The 13,531-nt window shown below is 37.9% G+C and overlaps 1 protein-coding gene across 2 annotated transcripts; it reads right to left on the bottom strand.

The window, feature by feature from the left end:
* Window positions 1-1,099: 1,099 nt before the first annotated feature.
* Window positions 1,100-3,300, bottom strand: FOXI1 (forkhead box I1). 2 transcript variants are annotated; one of them, XM_032197226.1, is made up of 2 exons: window positions 2,727-3,300; window positions 1,100-1,653 (listed from the first exon to the last, which is right to left on the bottom strand). In XM_032197226.1, the coding sequence occupies exons 1-2, from the start codon at window positions 3,298-3,300 to the stop codon at window positions 1,100-1,102; spliced, it is 1,128 nt and encodes a 375-aa protein (XP_032053117.1). The 2 variants fall into 2 exon arrangements, with proteins under 2 accessions (XP_032053117.1, XP_032053118.1); XM_032197227.1 differs by having other exon boundaries at window positions 1,100-1,374; window positions 2,730-3,300.
* Window positions 3,301-13,531: the final 10,231 nt, after the last annotated feature.

The following is a 13,531-nucleotide window of genomic DNA, read 5'->3' as shown; positions in this document are numbered from 1 at the left end:
TGGCTACAGTAGAATGTAAAACAAACAAACAAACAACATTATTCCTAATATTTACACAATAACAAGACAATTGCACAGACTTTTACAAAAAGACAAAAAACAAATATAGTACAGGGTCTTTTTTCACTACCTATAGCCAATTCTTCTGAAGATACAGCTTTTGGAATTGAAGCTCCGAGACAGTTAACCTTTCTGTCTCCCATTTCTCCACCCTGCTCCCCGCCCCAACCTTCACACCACATTCAAATTCTTTTCTTAGTAGAAATGATTTATGTAGAACTTGAAAATAGAACAAATATCCTTTCTTATAAGAGAACATGTATTAAAAATACAGGCAGATCCTGATTTCCTTCTGTGAATAGATTTGTATGGGTAAGGCAAACAAAATTTGACCCTGTACTTCTACTTTAAAACATGAATATCTGATTGCACCAGCAGAAGACAACTCCATTATATTTTGTTATGCTTCCCTTCAGTTTCAAAATGAACATTGTGTCCATGACACTAGCCTGCTTCACAGCCATATTCCCCTTGGCAGTGAAAGGGGATGAGAATTTAGCCAATGCATGCACTAGTATTAGAGAAACCCAGAAAGAGCACTCACCCTTCAAGTGTTGGTTGTTACTCACTGTATACTAGTTTTGGCTATAGATCCTTCAGTGTCTCAGAATAGCTTTGTCGAAATAAGAACTTGCCAAATGCATTTAGTACAGATGGACTATATCAGTGAGAAGTAATTTACAGATATAGCTACATTTACGTTAGTGCTTTAAAAGCATCGCAGCATTATTAGTACCATGCCTGAAAATGTTTCCTGCCTAAGGTAAACAGTAACTCCTTTCAAGGATGTCCATAGAGGACCATGGTTGGCAGCAGTGCAAGCATGGTCTCCCATATAACCTCTTCATTATTGCTGCTGTTTGATCCCTGCTTTTTTATGGGAAGCTGCCGAATGTGGAGTGCTTGGGATCTGAATAAGTATGATGGGTAAAAAGTTTGGGGCTGTCAGAAAGTAGGATGCAATATAGAGACAACAGGCTAACACTTATCCACTCACAGATCATTTCCTCTCATAAACAGCTATATTTTGATGTCTTATTTAAACCTCTGTTCCCTCCCTAGGAAACAGCATGTTATTTGTGCTGATACTGCTGTAAAAATGGGTGTTAAACTGGTTGAGCACTGAGTTACTATAGCCAAGGTGACTAGAAGGCATAGAATTGGACCACTCTCCCACACCATGACTGGCTATATTAGAGAGCGGAGAGTAGGAGTTAAAGCCTACCACGTTCTGTCCCATTTTGTCAATGGGTTCAGCGTTAAGTCCCAATGGCACTGAGCGGCCCACTGAGTTAGAGCCATTGACATAGGCAGTCATACTAGAAAGGAAGTTACTAAGGCATGGACTGCTGGAAGATGGAGGTGGAGATCCTTTATCAGGTGAATTGTCAGTCCCAGGTGAGGAGTTTTCCAAGATATCCTGATGCTCTACAGCTTTGGGGCTGCCAGTCAGGGCACTATCCTCAGATTTCTCAGATGCAAGAGAAGCAGCGCTAGCCCCAATGTCAGACTTCCTTTTTCTCTTTCTGCGGAAGTTTCCATTGTCAAACATCTTTTCACAGTTCGGGTCCAGAGTCCAGTAATTCCCTTTTCCTGTCAAGGGGGGACAAATGCACATTTTTAGTTTTAAAATAAACACATAGACAGCAAAGAGCAGTTTTCTTCGACTTCTCAATGTTTCTCTCACAGAAACAGAAAAATTACTTGAACAAAAAATACGCATATGTAACCACAAAAAGCAGAAGTCTCTTAAATTCAGGGGGGAAAAAAATGGTGTAAAGTGTTTCGCCTGTGTCCTGTAGCCCTTTCCCACACAGCAAAAACTACAACTGGAACCACTAAGAGGGCTTTTTTTTTTTTCCCCACTTTTTGTTTGTCTCAGTGTGAGAATGAGGTTTTCAGTGTATAGCTGTCCTCTACATTTACAGTACAGAGTAATCAAATCCCATAATGGGTTGCTCCTCCAGGTTCAGTGTGGTAGACTAAGTCACTAACAAGCTAGAACCAGATCTTTGACTCTCTCAGGCAGCATAATTGAACGACTTTTAAATGTTCCCAGTGGTTCTCAACAGCTATTGATAGAAAACAATAAATAAAGGAACAATCTGACAACATATCAGCCAAGTGTGATTCCAAGCAAAACACTATTTGAAGTGAACAAAACAAAAGCAGGCTGCTCTCCTCAAGAGAATTATTGTTGACTCCCTAAAGCCACTGGATTTCTTTAACCAATCTGAATTTTCTTTATCCTCTTTTCATTAGTTCTCGGTTAAGCTTGATATAAGTCAGATGTGTTACACCAAATGTTTTTTTCTGATGTGACTTGCTCAGTCTGCTCCTATGCTTGCTCAACTGCATGCTCTGCACATTGATCAGTTCTCAGGAGGCTTGGAGAGATAAAGAATCCCCTTCCCTGCAGAGATTTAGTAGCAACATTGATTCAGAATTCAGCTATGCATAGTTGCCTTCTAATACATCCCCATGAAAACAGAGAACTTACTGAATATATACCCCAAATCTAGGCTATTGGGTCTCTTTATGATTTATTTCACATTGTAATTGTAAGTTTTTTTTTTTTTTTTTTTTTTTTTTAAGTGGAAAATTTTCATTTTTAAATTAATCAAGTTTGGAGAGGAAAACGAACAAACAAACAGGGGGAACTGTACCTGGATCATCTTCATCTCTGGGCACCTTCTTGAAGCAATCATTGAGAGACAAGTTGTGCCGAATGGAGTTCTGCCAGCCAGCTTTGCTTTTGTTATAAAATGGGAAGTTGTCAGCCACGTACTGGTAGATTTGGCTGAGAGTCAGCCTCTTTTCTGGTGCTCCATGGATAGCCATGGCAATAAGTGCAGAGTAGGAATAAGGTGGTCTAACCAACTTCATGAGCTCTTCTTGGGATGGGAGAGGAAGCCAGCCGAGGTCGGTTCCTCCCAAGCCGTGCATATTAGGCAAGAGCTGCCGTTGCATCCCGTAAGACTGAGGAATGAAAGGACTGGCATTGGATCCAGGCAGGTATGGTGGTGGAGTAATGGAAGGTCCATTTAGCCAGAGGTAAGGATTGGGAGTTGCGTTGTAGTCCGTTGTCTCAAAAGTGCTTGGTCGCTGTGGACTAGGGATATTCTGTGGATGGAAAAAGTTCTCATAGTAGATATTCATCTCTGGAGGTTCTTGACCAATATTTGGAAATTGTGGGCTGCAGCGCGGTGGAGAGTGCGTCTGGGGATCGAAGGAGCTCATGCTCTAACACAGGCAGCTGATAAGCTATGACACACCTGTGCTAGTTCTCCTTTCCTGACACAGGTGCATCACCTATGCCCTTCCCTACCTACTTATGCACCTGTAAATGTTTTGGCTTGTATTGCAGGCTCCACCCCATGGCCCTGAGTGGCTGCAGATGAGGACGATATCCTTTTGGAATGCTGGCAGTCCCAGCCAGTCATTGATGTCACATCAACTGAACGTGAAAGTTACAACTGTTTATCTTCTTAAATGAATTGAAGGAATTTTCCACTAATATGATGCACGTAAAGACAGCCTAAGGTGCCTTGAAGTTAAAACCCCTCATTGGAGGTCCACCTCTTTCTACCTTTTACAAAGGAGTTTTAGCATGTAGTTTTTCTTTCTTTTAAAATAAAAGCAGTTTTGTTCCGCTGCTGCTTGCACCCCAGAATGCAAAAGCCATTGTCTTTTGTCAATGAAACAGTAGGCATACTTTAACATTAAAAAAAAGAAAAAGAAAGAAAGAAAAGGTCAGACCTCCTTTTCCTTCTGTAACTTTAATTGCAACTTGCTTGTACTTGCCCCTAGGCAATCACAGTACTACAGGCAAATTCTGCAATTGGTTACTCACGTGAGTAGTCTTACTGATGTAAAGGGAATTGCTTATTAAAGTAAGGTTTAATCTTATGAGGAAAAAAAACAAACAAAATAAACCCAACACGCTTAATCATCAAACCTTTCATTAGAGCTTAAGTAGGTGAACTAAAATGGGAAATCATTATTTGCTGCTTCCTCTTTGCTGCAGGATTGGTGCAAAGACGTCATAAAACCTCTTAGCAGAATTTCCAAGCAAGAAAGAGACAGGTTGCAGTACAGCTTTTCTCCAGCTTATTTCCAACTTCATTTGTAGCTATAAATACAAAAAAAAAACAAAAACAAAAAACAAAAACAAAACAAAAAAAACAGGTTCCTTAGAAATAACAACTGAGCAAAAGCTTCTAGCCATTTAATGACTTGCAAAAATACCTTCTGCCTTGCATGATACCCTGCACTTACAGATGTGAAAAAGCAAAGCTGCAACCTCATCAACACCTGTCTCAGGATGAGAAAACCCTTACATTGTACAACTGCATAAAAAACTCCACGGTAGTTAAAAGCATACCTGCAGTACAACAAAAATGATATTTGCAATTTATTTTTTCTTCATCAAAGGTACATACATATATTTGGAATTTCACTCAGCCTTAATAACTCATGCAATTAAAGAAAGTCCTAGTATGACAAGCATTGAAGATGGTGCTAGTCCCATAATTTCTGCAAAAACGTGGGCTTTGATCTGTAGATTTGAATCCCAGGCTGTAACAAACACTTTTCTGCTTTGTCATACGTTGATTAATTCACTTAGTCTTAAGTGCTGCAGCACCACCAAGATTCCCCCCCTCCACAGTATTGGAGTGAATCGCCTGTGTCATATTGTTACTTTGAAAGGTATGAAAAATATCACTAGAAATACAACTGGAATATTGAGTACAGAGTGACAAAGCTAGCTGATTTGCCACCTTGGGAATTCCTTTCTACATCTGTTATATAACAAATACATACTTTCACTGCACATAAAATCATTTGTACTACAAGTACGGATGAACATATGGATATTTTAATTTGAATGACCAGGAGTTCACAGCTTGTAAATGTTAACTAGGCTATGCATATACACGTTAAACAGACAAAAGTTTAGTAGAACATAGCAGGACTGGTTTATTTTTTATGTGGCATCCACTGAGCAAAAAGCATGGCATGACATAAAACCAAATAATGAGCCATTTTTCAGGAAATAATAATGCAAGTATATCCCTTCTCATGGAAACTATCTAAAACCAATTTTCTCTCTATAAGAATCTCAGTTACAAATATGAAAGGCTGAGCAACACTTCTTACAACTTGATAACTTACTAAAATATAGATAGCTTTTAGAAGTATATATGTAGTCCTGAAAATGCTATTATTATAAATATTGCTAATTAAAAACAAAACAACACAGTATTTACAGAGGAGTCGATGAAACAAAATGTTAAAGAAATGCTCAAATTAATAAAAACAGGACTTGCTTTTACAATGAAATAAAACTCATAATATAGTGTAAAAAGAAAACATAATAAATCTTCGGTCCTCTGAACAAATTATCTTTTTACCACCCACTACAGCTTCTCCACCCCCACAAAAAAACACAACCAACCAAAAAAAAAAACAAGACCCCCCCCACACACACACATTCCCACCTTGCTAATGTATTACTGCTTAAGGTTTGTTTATACCAAGAAATAAAATTCAGCTCACTGCAATGTGGACTTTGATGAGCATCATCTAAACACTTACTCCCCAAGGTGTTCTGCATGCTTATTTACAGTTCAAATACACCGAGCTGGGTGCTGGGTGAACACTTGCAGGCTTAACAAAAGAAAAAAATATCACTTCTGCAAACAGATGATGAAGTTTGTAAAGCTTCCTCTGAAAATTAATCTTTATGAAGATTTGATGCTGTGCATTTTAGCAAGGTCAGCCCCTAAATTGTGCTCTACTGCTGCTTGAGAATGCATGTTTCTGCCAGACCTATCTTGATGTGACATTTGAGAAATATATTGGACAGATCTAAGCAAAGCAAGCACTGAGATGAAGAATGGCAAGTACTACTTCTAAAGCAATGAAATACAAAGACAACCGCAAGCTTCTGCTTAGGTAGCTCTCCGAGTGCAAAGGTCTGATCCCTCCCTGGCATGTGCGTGCTGGCACGGCTTCTAGTGTAGACACGAGGTGATCACCAACATTTTTCTTCCAACTGACTGTGCCTGATTTACTCAGAAAGGCATATAAACAATGCCAGTAAAAATGGTACTTTGTCAGTACCATGGGCACACCTTACTGCCTGAGAATCACTGCAGCACTTGTTCCAGTATAGCACTTGAGGTGCAGATGCTCCTCAGGTACAGACAAAAGGCAACAAGGGAAGAATAAACGTTGCTCAAGTTGTGATTGCTCTGAGCAGGGCAACTAAGAAGTGGAGTTAATTGAGTCTGGCCAAGAATACTGCCTCGGGGTCTTCACCACTGAGACTGCTGTTTGTGGCAGGACTAGAAGGAGAAGATAGCAATTCCAGAAGTGGAGAAAGGAGAAGGAAAAATGGTGAGTCTTCAATACGGTGAGTCTGGGGACATGTGAAATGCTGGCAAGGGTGTGCTAACAGATTGTGCTTATGGCTGAAAAACTCTGAAAAGAAAATGGAAGCTGATGCTCGAGTCATAGCTTAGTGATCATGACTTTCAAAGATCACTGTGCATTGGATTTGGTGAGGTCTTTGTAGGCAGGATACATCATGTTTTTAACACTTCATTTACTTAACTTTTTTTTTTTTTTCCCCCCACTACAATACAGTACTGTACAGCCCTGAGTTGCACACGACTATCAATTATCAAGCCTCATCAACCACAGATTTTTGTCAACTTGTGTTATATGAAGATTTGCTCCTCTGGATTTCTTAAATGAAGCTCCAAAAAGCAAAACTTAGGCCAAGCCTCTGTGGAATAGTTCTTTTTGTGTGTGTTTTTAAAGTCAGCTCCTGCATATCCCTCTAGTCCTGCTAACTGTAATGTTTCTTCACACTGGGAAACAGTGCAATCCCTTTTACAAGGGAAACCATAATTGTCTGAAATCTTAGGTTATGAAGAGCTCAAAATACTTTCATTTAAACTGGGATTTCTCAGCATGATCACTTATGCTCCAAAGTAACCTATATATTCAGCATTTCTGAAATGTAGCAACCTGGTAGAAGAATGTACACGCTAGCACACAGTAGAAAGCCAAAGCACAGGGGTCACAAGGTAGAGGAAAGCACGGGGAACTCTGTAGGCTTCTCTGATAATTTTGGCTGCAATACTCCTAACTCTAGCTTCCTAACTGAATCATTTTAAACAATAAAGCCAAATAAAGAATGATGACTGCTAGTATCACAAGCACCTACCAGTCACCATGCTGTTCCACAGCGTGACAGTTTTAGAGAACTTAGATCAAAAGCACCAGGGCTACATGATGCAAAACATGTGCTTGTGCAAACCCACTCTCACTGCCCAATTAGGTTCAATTTTTTGGAGTAGTGACTTCATCCTGGCAAACCTTACAACATACTGTGTAACACTTGTCCCCCATTTTGCCAGTACAAAGCACCCTGTCTTATGTGCTTTTGCTAATCTTCCAGAAAATGTTTATACTTGATTCAGATCATAATACATACATTTGTGGACCACAGGATTATTTGGCTGTATTTTTAATTAATACGAAGCTTTAGGCTGTACTGTTAACATTGTGTATAACGTAATCCAGGTGTATTATCACAGTTTAACACCTTACTGAAGAAAAGTTCATTTAAGTTATTTACGTAGTCACAAAGAAGAGGGAAAACATTTTTTAAAAGAGAGTATATCTACAAGTCAGTAAACCAAGCAATGCAGCTTGTTTCAAACAATTCACACACTGAATTCAGAAATAATTCAGCATCCCTCAGTAAGACATTTTCATGTAAAGGCAAATCACCTATATTCTCAGTTACCTCAAAGTATTTGTAGAAGTCTTCATCCCTTATTCCAATAATCATCAGCACAGAGTATGCATAAAATAAACACCACTACCAGGAGAAATAAGATGTAGCAGACAAAAAGCTACATCAAGGTCACTGCAAAAGCACAGGAAATGTAGAACAGTATCACAAACCAAGGGAACTGAGCTTTATTTGTAGAAATGCAGGTTGAATACTAAATTAAAGGAAAAGGTAATACCATTTGGACCAGTGTCATTGATGTGGCAATGCTGGAATTACCTTAACATTTTTTAATCTTTCAGAGCAAATCCACTGTGGATTTTTCAAGCAATGTTTATAACAGGGATTTTAGAAGACTGTAAAACCTTACAGGTGCTAGTTGATGTTTTCTGACCATAAGAACTGTGATAGTAAGAGTAGTCATAGCTCCTGCTTCAAAAAAGACCTTCCATGATCTTGCCAACACATAATACGGTAGAGGGGATTAGGAGTACCCTGATTTAGGTATTAGTCATGACAAACAGTAGGCAGCAAGAAATTAGAAACTTCCATTTGGCTGCCTCTGGCTTTGCTGCATTTAGATACACAACTATGCTCAGCCCTGGGAGGGAGGGATACCTCAAGTATAAACCAGAGATGGACAGATTCTGCAACTAAATTCCTCTCATTATTATAATCTGTGGTGTTGCTCAGTTCTGGGAAACTGGTACAAATACAGACACTCCAATCAACCATATTTTAACAACCTCACTGCTCCTACCAGCTTCCAAACAGCCAAAATGCTTGCCAGTTTCAGATGATTTGCTTATTCTTCTGTGCCTGCCACTCTAAAAGTTTGCTTATACTAGAGATAAATAGTTCTAAAATCCAGTGAGGTATTGTATGGATATCAGCTGTGTTTATCTAGCAAATTAATCAGTACACTTTTCCAAAGGCCTTCAAAGTTAAAATTCTTGTACATTTCCAATAAGATACACACCAAAGAAAAATTAGTAACAGGCTAATACTTAAATTTGAGTCAGATTTCAGCATCAAGGTATTTGCTTATGCAAACAAATCAGCTTTAGGTCATTGAAAAGACATTTTAGAACAATGGATTTTTCAGAAAACATAATATTTTTTTTCCCCCCACTCTTTTATTCATGGTGCTCTCTATGCCCTTTGGTGCTTGCATAACACACACTTGGGGAAATTAATTAGCAACTAAAAGGGCTGAGTGAACTGGTACAAGTGTAAGTGCAGTGAACTACTCTATGGACACACCCAGTCATAGATAGACTTTAAGTTGTTTTAATTTAACCAAGATTTTACTGTTAATCCTTGCACTTCCAGTTGCTCCACTTTGGTTTTCCTGCTATCTGGGTAGGCACATCAGTAATTTGTTCTCATATATGGGTAAAGTACTGCAACCACTTACCTCCCCCTACTGGCAATTTTTGAAAATGTAAAATGTATTGAATTAAGATCTAGCCTAGTTAGCTTTGTCAGTTTCTAGACTAGCGTAATCACTGTCTGCTTAGCAATATTATATATAGATAATTAATTTCTGAGAACAGTAATTCTGATAGTAAAACTAACAATTGGTATATAGAAACAATTTTTAACTTTTTCCATATTAGAATAATTCATATACTTTAAAATTCTTTGCAGAAACACTGGTATGTTAAGAGACTTAAATCTTTCAAGTTCATTTCCTTTGCTCTTTTCTTTTCAAATACTGATCTCTAAGAGTACTGTTTTCTTGTCTTGTTAAAAGTCTAAAGGCAGTTGTTAAGAAAGACTCTACAAATTGAAGCTTTATGCATTAGTACTATAGCATGTGTCAAAGCACTACTAAGCGTGTCAAAACAACTAAAGTCATGTAGTAAAGACTTCACATTCCTAAATATTTGTAGAACCAGGGTATCCAACCATAACATGATTTATTGTGTGACAGTTTACAACTGTATTTGCAAAAAGAACTGCATCTGGAGCACCTCTATTCAGGGCTACTTTCTTATATATAAAAACATACTAGTGAACATCACAGGGAAAATCTTTCATCAAACTCTGTCATACATGGAGGTTTAAGTCTTATTTTAGTTACAATAAGAATGTAAGATGCCTACTTCATGTAAATAATCTCCTTTGGCTGCAGGCCTACCAGCTTGTGGTGTAGACACCTTAAATGATTGTCTTCTGATACCTGTAAGCTTTCCTGTACCTTTTCAATCAATCACCTCTTAAACCCGTTGTAACACCACCAACAGCCACCTACCTTCAGGTGAACTAGTTAAGTATTCAAGTTAATGGGCACGCCTATGAAGTGTTATCTGTGAATGCAAAAGGTTACTGTTAGAGTCATTAACAATCTGTTAGTAAACACCGGTTGAATACCCACATGCATAATGGGGCTGCAGCATGTACTAAATGTCATGAAAAAAATCTTTAACACAGAAACTATATTTGTTAAAGAATGGACACTCACGGTGACTGTTCAATTCTAGGCTCTGACATATGAAAGATCATTCAAGCCACAGTAGACTTTCTGCTATCCTGGAAGAACAAAACAGCATTGAAAACAGATAATTTGGTCCAATTTGGTCAGATGAAACTGTCCTACTTGCCTGAAAACCACATTCATATTTATATAATATTTTAAAGTTACCAAATCCACAGTCTACCTCAGGTTTGTTTGCAGAATAATTATTCCTTTACAGTGTTAATCTTTAGCACACACAGCATGATGATAGCAAATCAGAACAGAAAATTACAGACTGAGTCAATAAAGAACTACTCTCGTCACCCCATAGCAGTAAACATTGTGAATGCTGAAGTCCTTACATCTTGTGGGCAGCCCTGGGATGTTGCTCAATGTTCTCTCTTAAAAGGACCTTGAACACTCAAAAGCAAGTAGGAACTCAGTTCTGGAAGGAAAATACAAACGAATACTCTAATAATGCCAGTGCAATTTCAAGGCAACAAGGATGGGAGATGGCTGGTAAGCATTTTTAATGGAGGCTTCTCTATCCCTGGGAAAATACATAGTAAGATGGAGATATCCACCTCCAAAAATTAACAAGAGAACAGATCCTTGAACTATTTGTCCTCCTTGATCATTTATTTATTTATTTATTTATTTTATTTATTTATTTATAAAGGGATGACTCAAAAGAGAGTTTGGCTTTAAATTAGCTGAATTCTGTTGATTTCTGCATGGGAAGGACCCTGTGTTTGAATGGTAAGTCATCACTTTTATTCCCCTACAGTATGGAGAATCGATCTGGGATATGATTTTACAACAGAATGTCCTAGGCCTAGATGATTCCTATATTGATGTCAGAATACACAGAACTAGACTCTGGGACATTTTCTTTTTTTTCACCTGGATTATGCTGAAGCTGGAACAACAAGGAAAACAAAATAAATTGTTTTCCTGTTAGGTAAGTCAAAATCCTTAAAATGAAAGAGCAAGAAAATTACATGTTTAGATGGCTTTATGCACAAGTCCTGGACCACAGATGAATTAACAAAATAAATAAATAAATAAATAAATAAATAAATAAATCCATTTAATAAACAAAACTGCTCTCTTCCATCCTACCTTTATATTTTAGTAACATATTTAACAGCTTTTCTCATTTAGATGTGCTCTCATCCCATGATCATGGTGGAACAAACTTACTTGAGAGCTCGACTACCTTTAGATTGATTCAAGTTATATCTTGATTTCAAAGATGCTTCCACTTCTCTGACTGAGGTGGAAGTAAAAATCCATTGATAAGCAGACACGATAAAGCTGCTTCAATATTGTGACCTTAGTGACCAGCTTTGATTCAGATTCTGCAGAGTTGTAAGGATAATAAAATTGTTATATACTATCCCAAACACAATCAACAAGGAAAATGAAAGCAGAGATCCAATGATATCGAATGTATCTTTGGACTCCATAGTGAACAAGCAATGTGGTACCCATTACTTCACCCAAAATTCCACTCTTTTACAGGAAAGATTACAGACTGCAAATTATACAGGAAAAAAAAAAAAAGTCCACTGTCAAGCAGTACCTACAACATATACACAGATGTATCGCACATTAAGTCTTAGTTCAAGACCAAAATGCATTCCTGGGGTAAATAAAATTTTTATGAAAATTCTCCTTCCCACTGTGTTCAGAAACGTGACCCTACTGACTTCAGTCTGAACACTTCCCTCCAGGTTACCCCAGCTGATTTTTACTGAATTTTTAAGAGCACTAAGTTCAAAAGAGCCTGAATAATTGAGTTGTCATTTCATAATGAGAACTTGTACGGTTTGCTGTACATTATGTTGTGCAAACAAGGACAGATTGAACACCCAAGCTAGTGCCAAATCAATTCAAGAATGCTCCAGAATACCTTGATATAGCAGAATGCACACATTTGCCATCTAAGAGCAGACCTCATACTCCATTGACAGCGGCTCTTCTGGAGCTAGACCACTCCATCATAGATAAATCCCAGTGCCTGTGTCTAAAATTCAGACATCTAGTTAACTGAACATTATGGCATGCAGCTTAAATGCATATTACACTGTTGCAGCTTGACAGCTTTCTGCAAGTCAACACATACAACCGTAGCTGCATATGCAGCCTTTTCTATCCCATGCTAAACACAGATTATTACAGACCCAAGTTACTCAGTCCAAATCCTTACTGTCAAGCAATCCTGAAAGCCAGGCTGTTACTGTCCAGTCTATCTGAAATGTCCGTGAGAATTGGAATGAACTCTGTCAGAAAACACACATGAAAACGTTGTCTCCATAAATGTGTTTCTGACCCTGCATGTTGAGAGGTGGTGGAGCCATACAGATTACAGGTGAAGCTACACATGCTTCATTAATTCCCTGGGACAGCAGCCAAAGCCTAACCCTATCCTGAAGTAAATTTCTACCCTTTGTGATTCACTTATATATACCTATTAAAAAAAAAAAAAAAAAAAAAAAGTCAAATAAGGTTGGATGCCACCTGAGAATACCCTCTTCTGCATACATGAGCTAAAGGCCTGTTCAGCTTTTGACAGAAATTACAATAATTAGTGTTGAGATTTATGCTTTAAAATAGATGTTACCAGTTTGGCACACTTGTACTTCATTATTTCAGGGCATCACTTGCTGTTTATTTGGACTAAATGTCAACATGCACAGTTTCTGGAAACTTGTGAGTGGCTGTGGAGTTTGATGTTCAAACAACATCCTTTAAATCTCAGGTCCATGTATGCTTTGTTCTTGACAAATATTTTTTCTGAGTTATTTTTGTTTTTCTGATCAGAGTTGATTTACATGATTTCAAGCTTGAAATAGATCCAAGATCGGGCTGGCAAGAGTTTGAATCTGTGGTACTGGACAAACTAATATGATTTTTGTTGATATTTGGTAAGTTAAATGTGAATCTAAACCGTGCATTGAAAATTACACTAACCAAATCAAAACACAAGCCTGACCCTTGAACCTCAACAACAAAATACTCAACACAAAACTTCCTTTTGATGTTGTTTTCCTGGCATTTGTTTCTGGGCTCTTTTTATTTTTCCACTCTTCATACATTTTTATCTTAAATTTTAGTTCATATAACAGATTGAGCTAAAACTCCTCCATTCCAATCTCATGTAAAAGCATAGCTACAAGACAAAATAAGCAGAAAAT

The sequence above is a fragment of the Aythya fuligula genome, chromosome 14 (genome assembly GCF_009819795.1).
Source record: "Aythya fuligula isolate bAytFul2 chromosome 14, bAytFul2.pri, whole genome shotgun sequence".
Lineage (NCBI taxonomy): Eukaryota > Metazoa > Chordata > Aves > Anseriformes > Anatidae > Aythya > Aythya fuligula.
Note: the sequence above shows the minus strand (reverse complement) of the source record. Positions and strands in the feature narration are given on the sequence as shown.